Source organism: Carassius carassius, chromosome 48 (assembly GCF_963082965.1).
Source record: "Carassius carassius chromosome 48, fCarCar2.1, whole genome shotgun sequence".
Classification (NCBI taxonomy): Eukaryota; Metazoa; Chordata; class Actinopteri; order Cypriniformes; family Cyprinidae; genus Carassius; species Carassius carassius.
Window position 1 is genome coordinate 4,846,256 of NC_081802.1, and position 25,780 is coordinate 4,872,035.

The 25,780-nt window shown below is 39.2% G+C and overlaps 1 protein-coding gene across 2 annotated transcripts; it reads right to left on the reverse strand.

Moving 5' to 3' along the window:
* Positions 1-24,627, reverse strand: LOC132131959 (protein shisa-5-like). 2 transcript variants are annotated; one of them, XM_059544159.1, is made up of 5 exons: positions 24,430-24,627; positions 24,072-24,231; positions 3,152-3,273; positions 367-561; positions 1-283 (listed from the first exon to the last, which is right to left on the reverse strand). In XM_059544159.1, the coding sequence occupies exons 1-5, from the start codon at positions 24,488-24,490 to the stop codon at positions 132-134; spliced, it is 690 nt and encodes a 229-aa protein (XP_059400142.1). In that variant the 5' UTR covers positions 24,491-24,627; the 3' UTR covers positions 1-131. The 2 variants fall into 2 exon arrangements, with proteins under 2 accessions (XP_059400142.1, XP_059400143.1); XM_059544160.1 differs by lacking the exons at positions 24,072-24,231; positions 24,430-24,627 and adding exons at positions 5,215-5,257; positions 5,461-5,605.
* Positions 24,628-25,780: the final 1,153 nt, after the last annotated feature.

A 25,780-nucleotide genomic window follows, 5' to 3' on the forward strand; every position in this document is an offset into this window, starting at 1 on the left:
AAAATTAAAAACGGTAATAACCCTGACTATAGCACATCAAATAGTCTTGTATAATGCACATTCTTACTGCCTTGAGAAAGTGCGTCAAACTCCACAATCCAGCAATGACTGATTTGACACACGGTTGCGGTTTAGTAACCAGTGTTTGGTGGCTGCATGTAGGCGGGGTTGTAAGCCGGCTGTTTTGATGTCTCTGAAAGCATAGGAGCAGCACCTGGCTGGGCAGGCGGTTGCATGGGGTACATGGCCTGGCCTCCCTGAATAGTGGGATATCCAGGACTCACTGGAAACAGTAAAAAACACTAGTTACTTTCACAGAAAAGACTGCTACATGGTCTCAGTCTATCCAGTACTAGGTGTTCTTACTGGCCACGTGATACGAGGGTGGGGGTCCTGGTGCATATGACTGTCCCTGATATGGTCCTGTCTGCATTGGCTGACCCCCGTAACCTGCTTGAGTCGGCACTGGTTGGTATTGTGGGTACTGGCCTCCCTGCATTACAGGCTGCGGCTGAATGGATTGTGTATTCATGACTGTAGTTACATGTGTTTGTACCGCAGCTGTGGAAAAAAAACAAGACAGAAATCAATTAATAATAACATTTTGTTAGCCCCCTGAATTATTTATAAACCCCATTAATAGAACAGTTCACCCAAAAAGAAACATGTGCTGAACATTTACTCATCATGCAGAATGTAGATGAGTTTGTTTCTTCATCAGAACGGATTTGGAGAATTTTAGGATTACATCACCAGTGATCCTCTGCAGTGAATGGGTGCCGTCATAATGAGAGTCCAAACAGCTGATAAAAACATCACAAAGATCCACAAGCAGTCTACAGATGATTTTGGCTCACATTTAACAAAAACCCACCAATTAATTTTTTCAACAAATTAGAATACTTCATAAGTTCATAAGACCAATTAAAAAAAAAAAAACATTTTTAGTGAATTGCTGGCCTTCTGGAAAGTATGTTCATTTACTGTACATGAACTCAATACTTGGTAGGGGCTTATTTTGCTTTAATTACTGCCTCAATTCAGCGTGGCATGGAGGTGATCAGTTTATGGCACTGCTTAGGTGGTATGGAAGCCCAGGTTTCTTTGAATCCTGCTAGAAAAAGCTGGTGAGCAGAAGCTCCAATATTTCTTAGTAAACAGTGGCAGTGACTTTGGTCCATTGTGTTTTTTTGAAAACGCCAGCAGATGACATTGCACCCCAAATCATCACCGACTGTGGAAACTTAACACTGGACTTCAATCAACTTGGGCTATGAGCTTCTCCACCCTTCCTCCAGACTCTAGGACCTTGGTTTCCAAATTAAATACAAAACTTGTTCTCATCTGAAAAGAGGACTTTGGAGCACTGGCCAACAGACCAGTTCTTCTATTTAGTCCAGGTAAGACACCTCTGAAGTTGTCTGTGGTTCAGCAAATTCCTCGATACGTCTGTGTGTGGTGGCTCTTGATGCCTTGACTCCAGCCTCAGTCCATTCATTGTGAAGTTCACTCAAATTATTGAATAGATTTTGCTTGACAATCCTCATAAGGCCGTTCTCTCGGTTGGTTGTGCATCTTTTTCTTGCACAGTTTTTCGTTGCACTCAACTTTCTGTTAACATGCTTGGATACAGCACTCTGTGAACAGCCAGCTTCTTTAGCAATGAATGTTTGTGGCTCCTTGTGAAGGGTGTCAGTGATTGTCTTCTGGACAACTGTCAGATCAGCAGTCTCCCCCATGATTGTGTAGCCTAGTGAACCAAACTGAGAGAGCATTTTGAAGGCTCAGGAAACATTCGCAGGTGTTTTGAGTTGATTAGCTGATTGGCATTTCGCCATATTCTAATTTGTTGAGAATTGGTGGGTTTTTGTTAAATGTGAGCCAAAATCATCACAGTTAAAAGAACCAATGACTTAGACTACTTCAGTCTGTGTGCACTGCATTTATTTAATACACGAGTTTCACAATTTGATTTGAATAACTGAAATAAATTAACTTTTTCACAACATTCTAATTTATTGAGATGCACCTGTACTTGTGGATCATTGTGATGTTTTTATCAGCTGTTTGGACTCATTTTGATGGCACCCATTCACTGCAGAGGATTCAATGGTGAGCCAGTGATAAAATTAAACATTTCTCCAAATTGTTACGTCGTTGGGCGTAATTTTGTTTTATAAGGTGTTATTTGTGCAGTATTTAGTTATTGCAGTTATGTGGATTACAATTTGTCTTGGCAGTGTTTTGTCTCTCTCTCTCTTCCTTCTACGCCGTGCAAAAGCTTAATGAAGATCAGATGGTTCTGGTTGTGATCAATCACCTGGATGCTCTGATTGGCTGCTGGAGGGAAAACTTGTGGATAAAAGCTGGAGACTCCATCTGAAGTGTGCCCTTCTTGGCCTTTGCTGCCTCTGGAGACTTTTCACTTGCCCCAGACCATAGCATGTGTGCTAGTTGTCTATTTGCATTGTTTACGTGCAGCTTTAGATACAGTCATATTATAAAAGTCAGCTATCAAAAGCAGATCTTTTTTTAGACAACGGTTGTATTCCTCCAAAGAAGGAGACCGCGTGAACTTTATCAAATCAAAATCCATGTTTCCAATAAAACAAAGGACCTCCTCACCCACCAAAGTTTAAAGCAGCCAAACAAACTTACATCCAACCACAAGAAAACTGCAATTCAAATTTGCGTAGTTAAAAAAAATGGACGAGTCCCCAATTGTTACGTGCCTCCCTTGTCTAGAGTCAGGGATGGCAGAAACAAGGAAATTTTTGAACGAGGTAGAAAAGACAACTTTTAAGGTGTTATTTTGGCCTGGTCCCCTCCTGAACTTTATTTTGCTCTGTGCTTAGTATCTTTTTCTTTGAATTTGTTTAATAAACCAAAATTCTAGACTGTGACAAGTCTGTGTGGTTTTCCGTGGAGTGCTGGGACAGGAGAGAAGGTCTCCAGGTGGTCGGTAGAAAAGTTGTCTTTTCTACCTCGTTTAAAAATTTCCTTGTTTCTGCCATCCCTGACCCTACACAAGGGAGGCACGTAACAAAATCTTTTCTGATCAACAAACAAACTCATCTACATCTTGAATGGCCTGAGGACAAGTACATTTTCAGTTTTTGTTCAAGTATTTCTTTAACACTTAAACACTTACGTCTGGGTTTTCTGCACATTTGATAGATACAGCAGCAGGGGCAGCAGCAGCAGGTGATTAACAAGACGATGAAGACCACAACCCCTGCTATTGATAAACCAATGGCAATACCACTGTTTCTGCTGTATGACAGATAAAAACATGAAGTAACAAGCATTAGAAAAAGCAACTTCTAGTATATTTAATAATTTAATCTATTTTTTTAAATTAAATTAATGAAACCACTCTGAATTATTAAAAACATAATATCATTATAAACAGTAATATCAAATCAGGATTCAAACCAGGGCCACAATTGCAAACATTACCACTTAAAAAAATTTGAAAACAATTGTTTGTATAAAATATTTCTTACTACAGTTTTTAACTCTGAACAAGCCCCGTCTTGCCTGGGTCACCACGTTAACGCCCTCAAAAATGTAGAAGTTGCATCATACTACTTCTCTCCTGCCTTGTCTTTAAATTGATGTGAACAAAACCGCTTTTTAAAGTGTTTGTTCTGTAAGTAACAAAGGGGCTGTTAAAAGTGTAACATGCACCTACAGGGAGTAGGGTGCTTTTTGCAAACTGCATTTCAGTGAAAAAAACGACAACCTCTAAAGGAAATGGTGGGTAGTGCAAGAAAAGGGAAGGACAGAACCTGATGCAATGCTGGAAACGCAAGTAAATTTCAAGATAGGGTTTGAGATTTAAATCAACGATTAGACTAAGATCAAAAACGATACTAAAGGGTTAGTTCACCCAAATATTTAAATTAGCCTGTGTTTTACTCACCCTTGAAGCATCCTAGGTGTATATGACTTTCTTCTTTCAGACGTTATATTAAAAATTATCCTGGCTATTCCAAGCTATTTCATTGTAGTCAGTGGGTGTTGCAGTTTAACACTCCACTAGTCTTCAAATAAAGCTTGCACATTCATAATAAAACGTACCGCACACGGCTCCGGGGGATGAATAAAGGCCCCCTTTAGTGAATCCATGTGTTTTTGTAAGACAAATTTCAAAAGTAATAAACACTTTTCTCTTATCTTGTGGAGTGTTAAACTGCAATACCTGCTGACTACAATGATATAGCTTGGAAGAGCCTGGCAGGGCCATATTAAGACATTGTGGTGCCCCTGGGCACTATACCTCAAATGAGATAATTAAGGTGATTTCTCTGATATCTCCAGAGGGATTTGTTAATAAATCATTACTGGCCTGATTAATGAGACATTTTAATAAAAATAAAAAAATATGCCGAAAATATATAAATATATAAATATGCTGAAATCCCTCTGAACAACTTTTTTCATCTTGTGTGTAATCAAAATGAAAAAAATAATTTAGCACCTGGCTTTATCATGTTCATCATATGTCCACAAATATCATACATTAATATTTAATGCATGATAAAATAGCAAAATAAATAACTAATACTAAAATAACACTGGACTAATTAAGCTATTCTAAACTGTTTCTATAGGATCCACATATTTTACATGTTAAACTAAAGCTACCTTTTTGAACAAGTAGCTATCTAACAAAGTATGGATATATGATATTTTTAAATCAATATGCTCAAGATTAATTAGCCTTGACATAAGTATATTTTGTTTATAATGCAAATTTACTGCAACTGCTGCTATGCAAATTGAATGGGATGTGGATAATAAACAAAAACAATTTATTTGCTATATTAAATGTATATTAGTTATATTAATTCATTAATTGTGTATTTATTTCTATGAATTATTAATGTTATTCTGCATTTATATAAATAAGGCTATTATATATATATAATATATATAATATATTATCTCTCTCTCTCTCTCTCTCTCTCTCTATAAATATATATATATATATATATGTATGTGTGTGTGTGTGTGTGTGTGTGTGTCATTTTGAAGATTCAAACCATTTTGAGTCTAACGGACAATTGTATTAAGAAAGAAAATCCTTACATAGTGCACAAATCTTGCTCATGATCGGATAATCTCGAAGATTCAGAGTAGCAGCAGTATCTGTTATCGCAGGTGCCACAGCAGTGCTTCATAAACCCGCAGTTTTCCGAATATCTGTACTCGTTATTGCTGGTGAAGTAGCTCTTACAGTCATCTCCAAAACCTAAAAGTACAGTAGAAATGCGATACATTTCATAGAAGACCATGTGATTATATGATAATTTCAGGAGAACGGACTTTAGAACTTAAACATCGTTTAAAAAGTACCGATAAATCAAGTGTATGAATGATTTTTGTACTTGGCGCCATATGTAAACCGCCCAAAAGCATGTTTAAAGTGTTTCTTTGATTTTGTAATAAACTTACCGTCTGTTACCGTGAATAAACCCGCAGACAGGAACAGAAGAACCGCTGAGGCGGACGCCATCGCGCTTCTCTTCCTCTTCAACTAACTTCTCTTGATGCTCACAGTGTTACCAGATCAGCTCGTGGGCGTCTAAAGAACCCGTTTTAGTTTTTTTTCCTATTTTCTGTAATCAAAGTCACGCAATCACTGGTGAGAAACGAAAGCGAAAGAAGAAGAAGAAAAGAAAAAAAAAAACACCTGTTGAAGTGAAAGTTGTTAAATATGTAAATCTGAACAATACAGTCAGGATTTGTTCGTTATTTGCTCGTAAAATGTATAAAATATTATTTTTGATATATATATATATTTTTTTTTTTATTATTGATTTAGGTAGTCTGAATTTGGAGCTCTGGAAGTTGATACATTCTTTAAAAAATCTTAAAAAGGGGTTTTTCTTAGCAATGCCACAGAAGAACAATTTTGAGTTCCCCAAATAACTTTTTAGTGAATATTTAGAGAACACCTTCCTCCACTATAAAGAAGCTTTTGTGTGATGTAAAGGTTCTATGTATAAGCATGAGCCCCGTCAGACTGGTCGTGGAGGAGGTGTTGCAACAATATATAGTGATATTCTCAATGTTACCCAGAAAACAGGATACAGGTTTAACTCTTTTGAAATACTTCTGCTAAATGTTACACTGTCAGACATGCAAAAGAAATCTAATGTATCTCTTGCTCTGGCTACTGTGTATAGACCACCAGGGCTGTATACAGAATTCCTAAAAGAATTTGCAGATTTCCTCTCAGACCTTCTAGTTACAGTTGATAAGGCGCTAATCATGGGAGATTTTAATAGTCACGTTGATAATGCAAATGATACATTAGGACTTGCGTTTACTGACCTAATAAACTCCTTTGGAGTCAAGCAAAATGTCACCGGGCCCACTCATCGTTTTAATCATACACTAGATCTAATTATATCGCATGGAATCGATCTTACTGCTATAGATATTGTACCCCAATGTGATGATATTACAGACCATTTCCTTGTATCGTGCATGCTGCGTATAACTGATATTAACTATATGTCTCAGCGTTACCGTCTGGGCAGAACTATTGTTCCAGCCACCAAAGACAGATTCGCAAATAACCTGCCTGATCTATCTCAACTGCTATTTGTACCCAAAAATACACATGAATTAGACGAAATTACTGACAACATGGGCACTATTTTCTCTAATACATTAGAAGCTGTTGCCCCCATCAAATTGAAAAAGGTTAGAGAAAAACGTACTGTGCCATGGTATAACAGTAATACTCACTCTCTCAAGAAAGTAACTCGTAGTCTTGAACGCAAATGGAGAAAAACTAACTTGGAAGTTTTTAAAATTGCATGGAAAAACAGTATGTCCAGGTATAGACAGGCTCTAAAAACTGCTAGGGCAGAGCATATCCACAAACTCATTGAAAATAACCAAAACAATCCAAGGTTTTTATTTAGCACAGTGGCTAAATTAACAAATTACCAGACGCCACCTGATTCAAATATTCCACCAATGTTAAATAGTAATGACTTTATGAATTTCTTCACTGATAAAATAGATAACATTAGAAATACAATAGCGAATGTAGATTCTACAGCGTCTAACACTTCAGTTTCATCCATCGCACCCAAAGATAAACTGCAGTGCTTTACAAATATAGGACAGGAAGAGCTAAATAAACTTATCACTGTATCTAAACCAACAACATGTTTATTAGATCCTGTACCCACTAAATTACTAAAAGAGCTGTTACCTGTAGCCGAAGAACCGCTTCTCAATATCATTAACTCGTCGTTATCTTTAGGTCACGTCCCAAAACCATTCAAGCTGGCGGTTATCAAGCCTCTTATTAAGAAACCAAAACTAGATCCTAGTGTACTGGCAAATTATAGGCCTATTTCAAATCTTCCATTTATGTCTAAAATTTTAGAAAAAGTTGTGTCTGCTCAATTGAGCACCTTCCTGCATAAAAATGATCTGTATGAAGAATTTCAGTCAGGTTTTAGGCCCCACCATAGCACAGAAACTGCACTTGTTAAAATTACAAATGACCTGCTTCTTGCGTCAGATCAAGGCTGCATCTCATTTCTAGTCTTACTTGATCTTAGTGCTGCGTTCGACACCATAGATCATGACATACTCATAGATCGATTACAAAACTATACAGGTATTCAAGGGCAGGCTCTAAGATGGTTTAGATCCTACCTGTCCGATCGCTACCATTTTGTTTACTTAAATGGGGTGTCATCTCATTTATCATCAGTAAAATATGGAGTGCCACAAGGATCCGTCCTAGGTCCCCTTCTATTTTCAATATACATGTTGCCCCTTGGTAATATTATTAGAAAATACGGAATTAGCTTCCACTGTTATGCTGATGATACTCAGCTATATATTTCAACGAGACCAGATGAAACTTCCCAATTATCTAAGCTAACAGAGTGTGTTAAAAATGTAAAAGATTGGATGACAAATAATTTTCTCCAATTAAATTCGGATAAGACAGAGATATTAATTATTGGACCAAAAAACACCACACAGAATCTTGTAGATTACAATCTGCAACTAGACGGATGCACTGTTACTTCCTCTACAGTCAGAAATCTGGGTGTTATATTGGACAGCAATTTGTCTTTTGAAAATCATATTTCCAATGTTACAAAAACCGCATTCTTCCATCTTAGAAACATTGCCAAGCTACGAAACATGTTATCTGTTTCTGATGCAGAAAAGCTAGTTCATGCTTTCATGACCTCTAGACTGGACTATTGTAATGGACTTCTAGGTGGTTGTCCTGCTTCGTCAATAAACAAGCTACAGGTAGTCCAAAATGCAGCAGCTAGAGTCCTTACCAGGTCAAGAAAATATGATCATATTACCCCAATTTTACAGTCTCTGCACTGGCTACCTATTAAGTTCCGTATCTGTTACAAATTATCATTACTTACCTATAAGGCCCTAAATGGTTTAGCTCCTGCGTACCTAACTAGCCTTCTACCACGCTACAACCCATCACGCACCCTAAGGTCACAAAACGCTGGACTTTTGGTAGTTCCTAGGATAGCAAAGTCCACTAAAGGAGGTAGAGCTTTTTCACATTTGGCTCCCAAACTCTGGAATAGCCTTCCTGATAATGTTCGGGGTTCAGACACACTCTCTCTGTTTATATCTAGATTAAAAACGCATCTCTTTCGCCAAGCATTCGAATAATGTATCTCTTAAATTGTGAGTGTAGTTGCATCTGCATTTTTATTCTTTAGCTTGGGTTAAACTAATTTTACTTTGTTGGATCAGCAGCTATGCTAATGATGTCTCTATTTTGTTTCTATGTTTTGCCACGTTACACAAGCTCCAGTCTGGATCCAGAACACCTGAGAAGAGATGATGCTGACCCTCAGAGGACCCCAGATGATGCTAACCTTGAATCAACAAACAGAACTAACAATTATTGCTACATGTGTGACTGCATCCTATAAATTACTATTAATTAATAATATTGATAGTTCATCATCTAGCTGACTACGTCTTGTATTATTATTATTATTATTTTTATTTTTCTAAAATCCTGTCAAACGTGCACAAACTACTAGCTACTACTAAATATTGTAGAAACATAATTTTCTGTAAAGTTGCTTTGTAACGATTTGTATTGTAAAAAGCGCTATACAAATAAACTTGAATTGAATTGAATTGAATTGTATGTATTAAGTAATTTGTGGAACCATTAATGCCAGTGAAGAACCTTTATCTTTAAGAGTAGGCCTATGTCCAAAATATAGCCTACAATAAAAAGCGTACATGATCTGATCTTCATCATATGCAGCCTGACTGAAGGAAGCAGGAAACTGACCGGCTGGAAAACAAAAACTAGTAATTAAAAATAGGAGTGACCCATAGTCAGATAATCTGTGGAAAAAAATCAAGCTCCTCTGGCTCCTCCTAGTGGTCATATTGCCATTTGCAGGTAAGAAACAACCAGAGCTGCGGTCCGTAACTTTTTTTGTGTTCAAAATTTACAAAATGTATATAATAAGCGAGTACACCATGAATCAATTTTCCAAACCGTGTTTTTAGCCTGTCCTGAATCCTGTATAATTAGAATATAATCAAAAAGTTTATTTCACTAATTCCATTCAAAAAGTGAAACTTGTATATTATATTCATTCATTACACACTGATTGATATATTTCAAATGTTTATTTCTTTTAATTTTGATGATTATAACTGACAACTAAGGAAAATCCCAAACTCTGTATAAATTTGAATATAACTTAAGACCACTACAAAGAAAGGATTTTTAGAAATCTTGGCCAACTAAAAAGTATGAACACGAAAAGTATGAGCATGTACAGCACTCAATACTTAGTTGGGGCTCCTTTTCTCTGAATTACTGCACCAATGCGGCGTGGCATGGAGTCGATCAGTCTGTGGCACTGCTCAGGTAGGCGCCAGAGGTTTTTCCTAAAATGTTCGATTTTGACATCTTAATTTCAGAAGGCTATATCTTAAAATTTATAAAAGATAGAGACTTTCTGTCAATTATACAAATATTAAGGATGACCCAATGCTTATGTAGGGATTTTATTTTCCCATCTAGTTTGCATATTATGACGTCATATGGGGTTGGCCATCTTGAATTATAGAACTTTCATGAAAAGTCACATGTTTGATTAATAAAATGCAGCACTTCTTTCTCCCAAAAAATGTCCCTCACCTTCTGTGTAATATATATCACAATACCGAATGCTCAGGTAAATAGTAAGTAGTAAACAAACTGTGTAAATCATTACTAATAAATGGTAGAAACAAACCGAATGCATGTATTAGTTGGGATTTTCAATTTACTACATGCAGCAGGCACTCTGATTCCATGTATGGGGCACATATATATTATTCATATGACACACAAACACAAGTAGACAAGACCTGTTTAGTTCAAAAGCTATGCCCCGTGTCACATCGCCTCTGCTTCTGCAATGAGCTGCGCGGCCAGATCTGCCTCACGCACGCGCCGAGTGTGCACAGCTCGGACAACAGTCTGTGGGTGCTTCTCAATTCATATTTGTGCATCCTCGTTTCCTTTCCTCGCTTCCTTTCCTCGTGTCTTAGCTCCACCCTTTCAGGATGCGAGGGAAGGACGCAAGGAAAAGACGTGAGGATGGAGGACTTGAATCAAGTGAAATGATTTATCCTCGCTCCCTTCAGCGTTACTTCAAAGTGTCATCAGCTGTAATTAAAGGGATCTGCCCTTATGTTGTTAAAGTTTGTTAATTAAGACATTCATAATAAATATTAATAAAGCAAGATGCCCTGTTTGAAATATATGACATGCATGGTTTATTTGAAGTGAAAAGGTAAAATATAAATAAAAATTGTTACAACAGATGTGAAGGGGGAGGAGAATTTATACGTGCGTCACGTTAAGTCGATAAAATACTTCCGCATAGGATACACCTGTGTATCCTCGCTCATCTCTCCTCATGAAGCCTCCTCCCTCCTCGATCCTCGTCTCCTCGTGGTGCAATTAGAGAATTGAGATGTCCTTCAAGATGGCTGTGTTCGATCGGTTTCCGGGTCATAGGATGGAGGACGGAGGAGCGAGGAGACGAGTAGGGATATTGAGAAGCACCCAGTGTCATTGCGACTCCCCACCTTGCCTCCTAACTTTCCTATGAATACTTCGACCTCGTCTAACATACCCAGTGGCATAAGACAAAGTCTCCACTACAATACTATCGCCGCGATTGCGGAGAGGCGCGGTCAGAAGACAAATATAACGTTACATGTCCAGCGCGGTAAAAATCTCCCGCCTCGTCCCCGCAACAATAACACGCCTGCTAATTTCGCGATGAACACCCTGACCCCGGCAAACATTGTTCACACCTCTGACATTTGGCAAAGGACCATTTACATTAGGCAAAGGATTCACCGTTTGTGCTTGGTTAAGGGCTACTTTCACTTTCAGTATCACCGTCATCTTCTGAATGCAGCTATTCCCCTTCAGAATCAGTGTCCGCGAATAGAAGTCCCAACACTTCATCGTGGGTTCATTGAAGCTTTATTGATGCCATTAGATAATAATAATAATGATAATAATAATAATCTATTGCCAATACTCGCTGACGTTGACAATATTGCTCTGATAAAATGGCTCACTCTCACACTAGCTCCGCTTTTTTTCGCACTGATTCAATGCGCTCTAGCTCGAAGATTTTGTATAGGAGCATTACGTTTTTTTGAGTCAGAGATGAAGTATTACATGTCTGCTATCTGGTGCAGGGGAGGTTGCATGAAATTTGACACCCTATTTGACAAAATCGGCCGTTTTATTCAGTGCCGCATCTTGTCGAGTAAACTCGACCGTGGCGCCAAGAGGGTTAATGAGAGCCCAGGTTGCTCTGATAGTGGCCTTCAGCTCTTCTGCATTGTTGGGTCTGAAATCTCATCTTCCTCTTCACAATACCCCATAGATTTTCTATGGGGTTAAGGTCAGACAAGTTTGCTGGTCAATTAAGAACAGAGATACGATGGTCCTTCAACCAGGTAATGGTAGCTTTGGCACTGTGTGCAGGTGCCAAGTCCTGTTGGAAAATTAAATCTGCATCTCCATAAAGTTGGTCAGCAGCAGGAAGCATGAAGTGCTCTAAAACTTCCTGGTATACGGCTGCGTTGACGTTGGACCTCAGAAAACACAGTGGAACAACACCAGCAGATGACATGGCACCCCAAACCATCACTAACTGTGGAAACTTTACACTGGACCTCAAGAAACGTTGATTGTGTGCCTCTCCTCTCTTCCTCCAGGCTCTGGGACCCTGATATCCAAAGGAAATGCTAAATTCACTTTCATCAGAGAACATAACTTTGGACGACTCAGCAGCAGTCCAGTCCTTTTTGAAGCGAGACGCTTCTGACGCTGTTTGTTGTTCAAGAGTGGCTTGACACAAGGAATGTGACAGCTGTAACCCATGTCTTGCATACGTCTGTGTGTAGTGGTTCTTGAAGTTCTTGAGGTTCTTGACTCCAGCTGCAGTCCACTCTTTGTGAATCTCCCCCACATTTTTGAATGGGTTTTGTTTCACAATCCTCTGCAGGGTGCAGTTATCCCTATTGCTTGTACACTTTTTTTCCTTCCCTTGCCTCTCTATTAATTTGCTTGGACACAGGGCTCTGTAAACAGCCAGCCTCTTTTGCAATGACCTTTTGTGTCTTGCCCTCCTTATATTCGGACTATTTTAGATTGCTTTGGGGTACCGCGGCGGAGTAACCCAGTATCTTTGTGATTTTTCAAACAGAGAGAAGTAGCTCCGGCTACAATGTTCTTCCGCAAGACGCAAGCAGTTCTGTTTATTAACCGCTAGAGCATCAAATGTTACGGACTACAGCTTTAAGCACAAAGGAGGATATTCTAAAGAAAAATAAATACTATGGAAGTCAGTGCATGGCTACCGTCAACCATCTGGTTACCAACATTCTTCAACATATCATCTTTTGTGCTTGAAGGTGAGTAAATGATGACAGAATTTTAGGGTGAATTGTCTCTTTATGTATATTAAATGTCCCGTTTTCGTGCTTTTTTGAAGCTTTGATTGTGTTTACAGTGTGCAATATAACGTGTTCATGTTTCGCGTGTAAAAAAACTGTATTTTTCACACAATTCACCTATCTATATACTGCTGTTTTCACTTTCATAAAAACGGGTTGATGACTTCCTTGTTCTATAAAGTCCCTCCTTCAGAAATACGTAACGAGTTGTGATTGGGCCAGCGGTTCCTGTGTTGTGATTTGACAGCAGCTGAGCGCGCACTGCCCTCCTGGAAACGTGATTGGACTAGTTTTGAGAAGCAAGTGGGCAGGATTTGTTTTGAAAACCTGGCAATCCTGAACTGAATGCACGTGCTGGAGATGTACTTATAATCACAGGAGCGTTTTTACTGACGAGAGGCGCATGAAAATCGCATTAGATTTTTTGCACAGTCCTAACATCTAGTTAACAAAGCTAAACAGCGATGCCCTTTGTGTAATAAGTTACAGAAACTGTTAAACGCATCAACTTAAATAATAAAATACACTTAAGGAAAAAGGGAACTGCTCCATCTTTCAAGAATAATATTTGTGCGAATCCGGCATTAAACTGATTGAGATTGAGGAAGCTGTCCTCAGCAAAATGTGCTGCACATAGTTTTACATGTGGATTATAATTTTCGGGAACCGAGTTAAACATAAATTGTAACCATTAATCTCCAAGTACAGCGTCCCTGGGAAGCCCAAACAAAGGTGATTGGACTCCGAGATTAAAATAACAGCGTTTGGACGACATGGCGACAAACACAAACGCAGCTCTTCCTCTTCTCCGTCGGAGCGCAACAAGACCACGCCCCCTTTTTTGTGAATTCATGTGGGCGGAGGTTAGTCAAAAAAAGGTTTTAGTGACGTCATTACTGCAGGAACTAGAGGGATGTAGTCCAAATGGGTCATTTTTTGTAGGCGAATTCTGTTAAATAAAAAATATCTCGCTTGGAATTGAACTTTGAGCTTTAGAATTTTACAGATATTATTTATACTCTAACAACAACAACATTACACACTAACTAAAGTTTAAAACATGGGATCACGAAGAACGGGACCTTTAAGCACAAGTATGGCAATTTTGTTGCAACATGAACTTCTTGTCACAGACTTAAAACAATAAAAGTTCAACAACATTTGGTCTTGTAGAATGTGCTAGGCTTTATTCTTTTTGAAACAGGTAGATGTTAGCAGATCTTACCAGCCTCCAGATATGTGAATGCTGGTCCTGGGGCATATTGTTGTCCCGGCGTAGGTCCAATCGGAATGGGTTGCAATCCATAAACTGGGTGAAGGTTATTAGCTGGGTAAGGTAAGTACTGACTCTCCTGTGAATGGTATCGTGCAATCATGACTGTAATTCTTCGCACCATATGTACTACAAAAGATGAATCAAAAGACAGTATTTAGTATGAAGAAAACCCACATGTAGCTCTTTTTACACAAATATGACACTTACCATGAAGCTTTCTCATTCTTTTACTCGGGCAGAAGGAGATGAACACAACAAAGGCCATCCTGAAAAACCACTATGGTAATAATAATGTCAAAAATCATTTGGCAAAAATATAACTTTTTATATTAAAAACATATAAGTAAGCTTTTGCGTCGCTTTTAAAGGTAACTTTCCACAACACAGTTACTCTGTTCATAAACGGTTTTTGGAAGTAAGCGGTTTTTGGAAGTATGCAATTTGAATGCAGCAAATCACATTCAGATCTGCCTCCATCCAACCAATGGATGAACCCAGTTCTGATTATACTCTTCACCCAGATGTGCGTCACAATCTGGATATGCATAAGATCTGTTACTAATTCAGTTTAACTTGAAATCTTTGCCTTAATTCTTAAAGTCACTTGCTGTTTATATGCATCTTCTCAACAGATTTTTGAAACCCCAATAGCCAAATGAGCATTTCATTGTCCAATGTTCATGCCTTAAAGTTGACATTTCTGTAGTGTTGCATACTTCTCATAGGCATTTCCTAATTTTGGACTTTTCAGTGTCAGTTAAATCTGTTTTTCTTTTCCATTGTGCCTGTAGATCATTTTGCCAGAAACAGGATCATGACTGAATCAGTCTTTCGATCCGATTCTTTTCAGTGAACCTCTCCGCTCATCTGAGATGTGAAAGTAGATGAGGGTAGGTGGCTACAATGAGGGAAGGAGTGAGAAGTTCAGTCAAGACAGTCAGTGCACACTTTTCATAGTGAATCAGACACCTACGAGATCAAAGGTAGAAATTGCATCATTTACACTCATGTGTTTTGTTACTAATAATTTGTCGGTTATTTAAGACACCGGTTATTTAATTTTTCTGACTGATGTTTGGAGAAGTCTGGCATGCATCATCAGAGAGAAGTCATTTTCACCAGAAGGTCCCGGTATGACATTTTTATTAAATATTTAATCTGAAGCTTTCAATGATATGAAATCATTGGTATCAGCATTATCCTCTGATCCACCTAAAAAGATCACACCTCTCGTTGTAGATGAGGGACGCTGATCCTCTCGTGTAAAACACACCGGCAGATTAAAGTGCTGCAGGGAGAGTGAGCATGCAGGACCTGTGCCTGTGTTAGATGATTAGTAATAGAGATTGTTTCTTTATTATTTCACCAGTAGGGGGCCCCATATACATTCAAGTGCTGCAAATTCACTAAACATACCATAAAAGACAGTCCAAACCAGGCACGTGTACACTTAGACATCAAATGGGATTTCAGCACCTCTCCCTTTATGTTCCTTGAGAAAGTGCCCTTTATTTTTTTTTACATGTGTGCGTGTTTCTGTGTGAGCAAAATTTTCCCTGTCGAAATAGATTTGTCTTGCTAACATCGATGACTTATGAGAGAACTACCATGTTACTTAAAGGGATAGTTTACCCAAAAATCTAAATTATGTCATTAATAACTCACCCTCATGTCGTTCCAAACCCGTGAGACCTCGGTTTATCTTCGGAAAACAGTTTAAGATATTTTAGATTTAGTCCGAGAGCTCTCGGTTCCTCCATTGAAGCTGTGTGTACGGTCTACTGTCCATGTCCAGAAAGGTAAGAAAAACATCATCAAAGTAGTCCATGTGACATCAGAGGGTCAGTTAGAATTTTTTGAAGCATCGAAAATACATTTTGGTCCAAAAATAGCAAAAACTATGACTTTATTCAGTATTGTCTTCTCTTCCGTGTCTGTTATGAGAGAGAGTTCAAAACAAAGCAGTTTGTGATATCCGGTTCGCGAATGAATCATTCGATGTAACTAGATCACGAGTCAAGAACCGTTTCTGTCAGACGCGTCCGATTCGAGAACCGAGGAGCTGATTCTTTTGGTGATTGATTCTGAACTGATTCTGTGCTAATGTTATGAGCCCAGGTAAACCGAAGGTCTGAATCAAGGGCAATCATGGCCAATGACGCCATTACGTCGAGCGCAAAAGAACGGGTGAACCGTTTTCTTCAACCGGTTTATTGAATCGAACTGTCCGAAAGAACTACTGGTGATCCGAAAACCGATGCAACTGGTTCTTGACTCAGGGAACGAGTCAGTCTGTTATTCGTTATCTGGCTCGGCTCGGTGTTCATCTTCAGTTCTCTCTTCACAGCAGTTCAATCTGTGTACTGTTTGAGTAAATGAATTACTCCGGGATATTGGTTTGTTTGAACTCAGAAGGAGTGTCAGCCACATTAAAAAAGTTAACAGCTTAAGTCATTTGTGGATTAATGCATATTGGAGACATGAACCTTTTAAAATGATTCAGTTCAATTTGGTGAACTGGTTCCAAAAGATCTGGTTACATCAAGTGATTCGTTCGCGAACCGCATATCACAAACTGCTTTGTTTTGAAATCTCTCTCATAACAGACACGGAAGAGAAGACAATGCTGAATAAAGTTGTAGTTTTTGTTATTTTTGGACCAAAATGTATTTTCGATGCTTCAAAAAATTCTAACTGACCCTCTGATGTCACATGGACTACTTTGATTATGTTTTTCTTACCTTTCTGGACATGGACAGTAGACCGTACACACAGCTTCAATGGAGGGACTGAGAGCTCTCGGACTAAATCTAAAATATCTTAAACTCTGTTCCGTAGATAGGTCTCACGGGTTTGGAACGACATGAGGGTGAGTTATTAATGACATAATTTAGATTTTTGGGTAAACTAAACATATAACTAAAGCAATAGGAAGTCTAGTATTTACACCAGTGCGCGTTCTTTCACTGCATGATTCAGTTTATTTAAATGCATTTAAAATGATCCGAAAATTCAAGAAATGAGGGCAGACATGTATATATTTATTTCATTTCATATAATGAATCAGCATCACACAAATATAATATTGGTTTTCACAGCAGTTCAGTCTTAAGACATTTAACGTTTAATGCGGTTGCATTTTAGACCCTCAAAGCAAAAAAACTCAAAATGGAAAACTTGGTGATACTTTCTTTAAATAGAATCACACGTCCTGACATTTGAAATGTAGGGAAAAACACAAAACATTTAAATGTGGTCTACATAATGAAACTTAATATGAAAAGTCAATAACAGGATTACATAAAATGTAACTAAATAGTATTAACTAACAAAAATAATAAAAATTAAAATGGCTAGTTATATTTTATATTTTAGTTTTTTTAGTACATTAACATCATATACATCAGTGTATACTTTAATAATTAATACTGAACGCAGAAAACAATAATAAAAAATAAAACAGCATTAAAAAAAATGTCATTCATTGCTTGCAGAAAGATTTAAATGGTATTTTCATGTAAACATTAAAAAAAAAAATGTTTTTATATTTACAATTCCAAAATGCATTTTTCCAGTGTCACAAAGCGAAAACTAAACTGAAAGAAACTGAAAGTAATAAAACTAAATAACTAAAATTAAAAACGGTAATAACCCTGACTATAGCACATCAAATAGTCTTGTATAATGCACATTTTTACTGCCTTGTGAAAGTGCGTCAAACTCCACAATCCAGCAATGACTGATTTGACACACGGTTGCGGTTTAGTAACCAGTGTTTGGTGGCTGCATGTAGGCGGGGTTGTAAGCCGGCTGTTTCGATGTCTCTGAAAGCATAGGAGCATGAACCGGCTGGGCAGGCGGCTGCATGGGGTACATGGCCTGGCCTCCCTGAATAGTGGGATATCCAGGACTCGCTGGAAACAGTAAAAGACACTAGTTACTTTCACAGAAAAGACTACTTTATGGTCTCAGTCTATCCAGTACTAGGTGTTCTTACTGGCCACGTGATACGAGGGTGGGGGTCCTGGTTTTGACTGTCCCTGAAATGGTCCTGTCTGCATAGGCTGACCCCCGTAACCTGCTTGAGTCGGCACTGGTTGGTATTGTTGGGATTGGACTCCCAGCATTACAGGCTGCGGCTGAATGGATTGTGTATTCATGACTGTAGTTACATGTGTTTGTACCGCAGCTGTGGAAAAAAAAAACAAGACAAAAATCAAATAATAATTACATTTTTTTAGCCCCCTGAATTATTTACAAACCCCATTAATGGAACAGTTCACCCAAAAAAGAAACATGTGCTGAACATTTACTCGTCATGTAGAATGTAGATGAGTTTGTTTCTTCATCAGAACAGATTTGGAGAATTTTAGGATTACATCACCTGTGGATCCTCTGCAGTGAATGGGTGCCGTCAGAATGAGAGTCAAAACAGCTGATAAGAACATCACAAAGATCCACAAGCAGTCCACAGATGATTTTGGCTCACATTTAACAAAAACCCACTGTAGTAAGTTCGTGAGAGGAAAGGAAGATGACAAAGGAGTCGGCTGGACTGCTGACGAATTTATTAACTCAAAACTCTTTATAAACACCAATGGTGACTTTTACTCTGACATAAACACAGACACGATCGCACAACACTTCCAGGTTACTTGTACCGGTTCCGTTTCTGGTTCGCGTCAGCAGTCCATCTCTCTCTCGACTGCTTCGGTCTCTCCTGGCATTTTATACTCTCTCCGCGCCAATTACTGAACAAGAAACAGGTGTTGATCGTTTTTGCCCAAACCACTCACTTACCGCTCGTCTACTGATTCTCTCTCCCGCTGCAGACTTCGCTAAACCCACGCTGCCCCCTGCCACATACCCCCACCGCCCGACTCAGGCCGGGGAGCCATCCGGCCTGCAGCACTCCCCCCCACCCCCCATTTCTGGAGAGGAAGTCGGCTACCGCCATCTGAACACCCGGCCTGTGGATCACCTTGAACTTAAAAGGCTGAAGAGCCAGATACCAACGAGTGATCCGCGCGTTGGTATCCTTCATGCGGCTGAGCCACTGCAGCAGAGCGTGGTCCGAACAGAGGGTGAACTCCCGTCCCAGGAGATAATAGCAGAGGGTGAGGACGGCCCATCTGATGGCAAGGCACTCTTTCTCTATGGTGCTGTACTTAGCCTCTGTCTTCGAAAGCTTCCGGCTAATATACAGCACCGGCCGTTCCTCCCCCTCTATCTCCTGTGACAGGACTGCACCCAGGCCCCTGTCCGACGCGTCCGTCTGCAACAGAAAAGGGAGAGAAAAATCAGGAGAGTGTAACAACGGCCCGCCACACAGGGCAGCCATCCACTGGACCGTATCTGGCACCTCCTTTTTAGTGAGGTCAGTCAAAGGGCTGGTGAGGTCCGAATAATTAGGAATAAACTGTCTATAATATCCCGCCAGCCCCAAGAGCTGCCTTACCTCCTTTTTGGTCTTGGGACATGCGCAGGTCGCAATAGCGGCTGTCTTGTCAATTTGGGGGCGCACCTGTCCATGTCCCATGTGGAAGCCCAGATACCTTACTTCCACACGCCCAATCGCACACTTCTTTGGGTTGGCCGTGAGCCCCGCCCCCTCAGCGATCTCAGGACAGCCCTCAGATGCTGCATATGCTGCTGTCAATCATTACTAAATATAATGATATCATCCAGGTAGGCAGCCGCATATGCAGCATGGGGCCGCAGAATCTTATCCATGAGGCGCTGAAAGGTAGCAGGTGCCCTGAACAACCCAAATGGAAGGGTAACAAACTGGTGTTATCCAAACGGCGTTGTGAAAGCTGTCTTTTCTTTGAATAATGGAGACAAGGGGATCTGCCAATAACCCTTTGTTAAGTCCAATGTCGAATAAAAACGAGCCATGCCTAGCGGATCAAGCAACCCATCAACCCGCGGCATTGGATACGTGTCGAATTTCGACACACAGCATTCACCTTGCGGTAATCCACACAGAACCGGACTGAGCCATCCGTTTTCAGAACTAAAACTATCGGGCTTGCCCAGTTACTATCCCAGTTACTAGGATTCTTCTATTACCCCCATGTCAAGCATTGCGCCTAATTCAGCCAGAACTACCTTTTTCTTGTGCTCAGGTAAGCGATACGGCCGGCTGCGAACTACCACGCCCGGCTCGGTCTCGATATGGTGCTGAATCAGGTTAGTACGGCCCGGTAGGGGCGAGAAGACATCGGCAAACTCTGTCTGTAATTTCGTTAGATCAGTTGGGATGGCGAGAGGTGATCCCCCCCTGGGGCCAGGGCGAGGGATTGTGGTTTGACATTCGCCTCTGGTCCGAGATCATGCTCCCCGCCAATCACCGTTGCCAACATCACTGATTCTGCCTCATTCCATTTTTTAAGGAGGTTGAGGTGATAGATCTGATGTGCCCCGTTCCTATCGGACCATATTACCCCATAATTGAGATCTCCGACATGTCATGCGACCTCAAACGGTCCCTGCCACTTAGCCATTAACTTAGAGCTCGATGTTGGGAGTAATACAAGTACTTTCTCTCCCGGTGCAAATTTGCGTAATCAAGTTCCCCTGTTATACAGCTGGCTCTGGCGGTCCTGGGCTTGTAACAAATTCTCCATTGATAGCCACCCCAAAGTGTGGAGTTTTGTCCTCAAGTCCAGCACATACTGAATTTCATTTTTGCCCTGAGATGGCCCCTCCTCCCAAGTTTCTCTCAGTATATCCAGCACCCCTCGGGGCTGGCGTCCATAGAGAAGCTCAAAGGGGAAAACCCTGTGGAGGCTTGTTTTTCTTCCACACTTTTTTGTTCCACTCAACTTTCTGTTAACATGCTTGGATACAGCACTCTGTGAACAGCCAGCTTCTTTAGCAATTAATGTTTGAGGCTCCTTATGAAGGGTGTCAATGATTGTCTTCTGGACAACTGTCAGATCAGCAGTCTTCCCCATGATTGTGTAGCCTAGTGAACCAAACTGAGAGACCATTTTGAAGGCTCAGGAAACATTTGCAGGAGTTTTGAGTTGATTAGCTGATTTGCATGTAATCATATTCTAATTTGCTGAGAATTGGTGGGTTTTTGTTAAATGTGAGTCAAAATCATCACAGTTAAAAGAACCAAAGACTTAGACTACTTCAGTCTGTGTGCACTGAATTTGTTTAATAAAAGAGTTTCACAATTTGATTTCAATTACTGAAATAAATGAACTTTTTCACAACATTCTAATTTATTGAGATGCACCTATACTTGTGGATCATTGTGATGTTTTTATCCACTGTTTGGACTCATTTTGATGGCACCCATTCACTGCAGAGGATTCAATGGTGAACCAGTGATAAAATGAAACATTTCTCCAAATCTTTTCTGATCAAAAAACAAAACTCATCTACATCTTGAATGGCCTGATGACAAGAACATTTTCAGTTTTTGTTCAAGTATTTCTTTAACACTTAAACGCTTACGTCTGGGTTTTCTGCACGTTTGATAGCAACAGCAGCAGGGGCAGCAGCAGCAGCAGCAGCAGATGAACAAGATGATGAGGACCACAACCCCTGCTATTGATACACCAATGATAACAGTAATGTTTCTGCCACTGGACAGATAAAAACATGAAGTAACAAGCATTAGAAAAAGCATCTTCTAGTATATTTAATCTGTAATTTAATTAGGGCTGTGCAAAAAATCGAATGCGATTTTCATGCGCATCTCATCAGTAAAGACGCTCCTGTAATTAGAAGTATATCTCCAGCACGTGCGTTCAGATCAGGGTTGCCAGGTTTTCACAACAAATCCTGCCCAGTTGCTTCTTAAACCTAGTCCAAAACTAGCCCAATCGCGTTTCCAGGAGGTTCCCTGATAAAAATTGCTTCCCGGGGTTAAATTATACATTTTTCTGGAAGGGTTGCCCTGGTACAATTCGCATTTTAGGGGCTAAATATCACGTTATTTGTATTGGGGTTGCTTCAAACCGTGGACATGAAAAACAATAGCAGACTTGGCAACACTGGTTCAGGTGGAGCGGCAGTTACTACACAGAGCCGTAGTCTACCGACAACTAACACAAAATCGTTTTCAAAATCGACAAAGAATCGCCTGCGATTTTAAAATCGATTTTGTGTAGATTGTCAGTGAATTACGGCTCGGTGTAGTCTGTGGTTGTTTTTCATGTCCGCGGGTCGAAGCGACCCCAATACAAATAACGTGATATTTAGCACCTAAAATGCGAATTTTACTAAGGCAACCCTGTAAAAAAACTTATATTGTAACCCCGGGAAGCAATTTTTATCGGGGAACCTCCTGGAAGCGCGATTGGACTCGTTTTGGACTAGTTTTGAGAAGCAACTGGGCAGGATTTGTTGTGAAAACCTGGCAGCCCTGATCCGAACGCACGTGCTCGAGATATACTTCTAATTACAGGAGCATCTTTACTGATGAGATGCGCATGAAAATCGCATTCAATTTTTTGCACAGCCCTAAATTTAATCTATAAATCTTATTTATATATATATTTTTTTTTAATTAATTTAATGAAACCACTCTGAAATATTAAAAACATAATATCATTATAAACAGTAATATCAAATCAGGATTCAAACCAGGGCCACAATTGCAAACATTTCCACTTAAAAAAAAATTGAAAACAATTGTTTGTATAAAATATTTCTTACAACATTTTTTAACTCTTTTGATCATGGCCAATCTTGCCTGGGTCACGTTAACGCCCTCAAAAATGTAGAAGTTGCATCATACTACTTCTCTCCTGCCTTGTCTTTAAATTGATGTGAACAAAACCGCTTTTTAAAGTGTTTGTTCTGTAAGTAACAAAGGGGCTGTTAAAAGTGTAACATGCACCTACAGGGAGTAGGGTGCTTTTTGCAAACTGCATTTCAGTGAAAAAAACGGTGGGAAATGGTGGGTAGTGCAAGAAAAGGGAAGGACAGAACCTGATGCAATGCTGGAAACGCAAGTAAATTTCAAGATAGGGTTTGAGATTTAAATCAACGATTAGACTAAGATCAAAAACGATATTAAAGGGTTAGTTCACCCAAATATTTAAATTAGCCTGTGTTTTACTCACCCTTGAAGCATCCTAGGTGTATATGACTTTCTTCTTTCAGACGTTATATTAAAAATTATCCTGGCTATTCCAAGCTATTTCATTATAGTCAGTGGGTGTTGCAGTTTAACACTCCACTAGTCTTCAAATAAAGCTTGCACATTCATAATAAAACGTACCGCACACGGCTCCGGGGATGAATATAGGCCCCCTTTAGAGAATCCATGTGTTTTGTAAGAAAAATATCCATATTACAAAAGTAATAAACACTTTTCGCTTGACTTGTGGACTGTTCAACTGCAACACCCGCTGACTACAAAATTATAGCTTGGAATAGCCAGGATAGTTTTTAATATAACTCCGACTGGATTTGTCTGAAAGAAGAAAGTCATTTACACCTAGGATTCTTCGAGGGTGAGTAAAACACTGGCTAATTAAATTTTTGGGGTAAACTAACCCTTTAACACAATATACACAACACATTCAAGTGTAAATCTCTGGATTGAATCTCTGATTCAGTTAACAGAATTATCAGTAGATCACAGCTATGGATGACGAGGGATATTAAACCATTAACTGACCCAAGTGTGTGTGTGTGTGTGTGTGTGTGTGGGTGTCATTTTTGAAGACTCAAACCATTTTGTAACTTTTGGGTCTAACGGACAATTGTATTAAGAAAGAAAATGCTTAAAAATCCTTACATAGTGCACATATCTTGCTCATGATAGGATAATCTCGAAGATTCAGAGTAGCAGCAGAATCTGTTATCGCAGCTTCCACAGCAGTGCAGCATAAACCCGCAGTTAATCGAAGACCTGTACCCGTTGCTGGTGAAGTAGCTCTTACAGTCATCTCCAAAACCTAAGAGAACAGTAGAAATGCGACACATTTCATAGAAGAACATGCGATGATATGATAATTTGAAAAGAACGGACTTTATAACTTGAACATCGTTTAAAAAGTACCGATGAATCAAGTGTATAAATGATTTTTGTACTTGGCGCCATCGGTAAACCGCCCAAAAGCATGTTTAAAGTGTTTTTTTTGTTGCAAACTTACCGTCTGTTACTGTGAATAAACCCACAGACAGGAGCAGGAGAACCGCTGAGGTGAACGCCATCGCGCTTCTCTTCCTCTTCAACTAACTTCTCTTGATGCTCACAGTGTTACCAGATCAGCTCGTGGGCGTCTAATGAACCAGTTGTATACTTTCCCCCTCTTTTCCGTCATCAACGTCAGGCAAACACTGGGGGAAAACGAAATCGGAAAAAAAAGAAGAAGAAAAGAAAAAAAATATTGTTGAAGTGAAACTTAAATATGTAAATCTAAACAATACATTCAGGGTTTGTTCGTGATTTGCTCGTAAAATATATCAATCAAATATTAAAAAAAAAACATGTTTTATATTATATATTCGTTTTTATTAAATGGATTTAGGTAGTCTGAGAATTTGGAGCGCTGTAAGTTGATACATCCTTAAAGGGTTAGTTCACCCAAAAATCAATATTATGTCATTAATAACTCACCCTCATGTTGTTCCAAACCCGTGGGACCTCCGTTTATCTTCGGAACACAGTTTAAGATATTTTAGATTTAGTCCGAGAGCTCTCAGTCCCTCCATTGAAACTGTGTGTACGGCAGTGTTGGGAAGGTTACTTTGGAAATGTAATAGGTTACAGATTACAAGTTACCCTGTTTAAAATGTAATAGTAGTGTAACTTTTTCAATTACTTTATTAAAGTAATGTAACTAATTACTTTTGAGTACTTTTTGATTACTTTCTAAATTTGTGAAAATTAAAGAATAATAAATAAAAGCATATACATCAACTTAAATACAGTTATCTAATAAGCATGTGATGTATTCTGTGTAATAAACTCCTGAAACATTGGTGTTTTTTTTTAAACTGCTGTCTCTTTGTATATGATGATAGTTTTCTCAAAATAAGTAAAATGCTCATTAAGTGACACAAAGCAGTTCTAGAAATTATGTTTATGTGCTCGTGTACTCCTATATTGAGGCGGCAGAGGTTGAAAACACTGCGAGCTTCAGTAGGCCTATGTGTAGTAAATTAAACCAGGTCTTTGCCATTAATTTACAGGAGGGGCGGACTGGGAAAAAAATTCAGACTGGAAAATCCAAACTCACACAAACAAATTCATGGACAAAACTATTTTTTTGTATGGACCTGACATAAAAAAGGTTTAAATCTTCAATTTGGGGACATGCAAAATAATTAAAAGTTCTCTCCTGAACGGCACCTTCACTTCCATTTTTCTCTTCAGTCTCTTTATTTTGCCCTGTTATCCATCTCTCTCATGACTTTAATACTCAAGATTGAACAAAACTATACTTTACAATACAATACTCTACAATACTACAATATCTTTATCGAAAAATCATAATACTG

Bases quoted from the DNA above. Each gene is read 5' to 3' on its own strand.
- LOC132131959 (XM_059544159.1), bottom strand. From the start codon at position 24,490: ATGGCGTTCACCTCAGCGGTTCTCCTGCTCCTGTCTGTGGGTTTATTC. The intron at 562-3,151 runs GTAAGTGTTTAA...TTTTTTCCACAG, and splicing joins AATGTGCAGAAAACCCAGAC to CTGCGGTACAAACACATGTA. The intron at 284-366 runs GTAAGAACACCT...TACTGTTTCCAG, and splicing joins ACCCTCGTATCACGTGGCCA to TGAGTCCTGGATATCCCACT.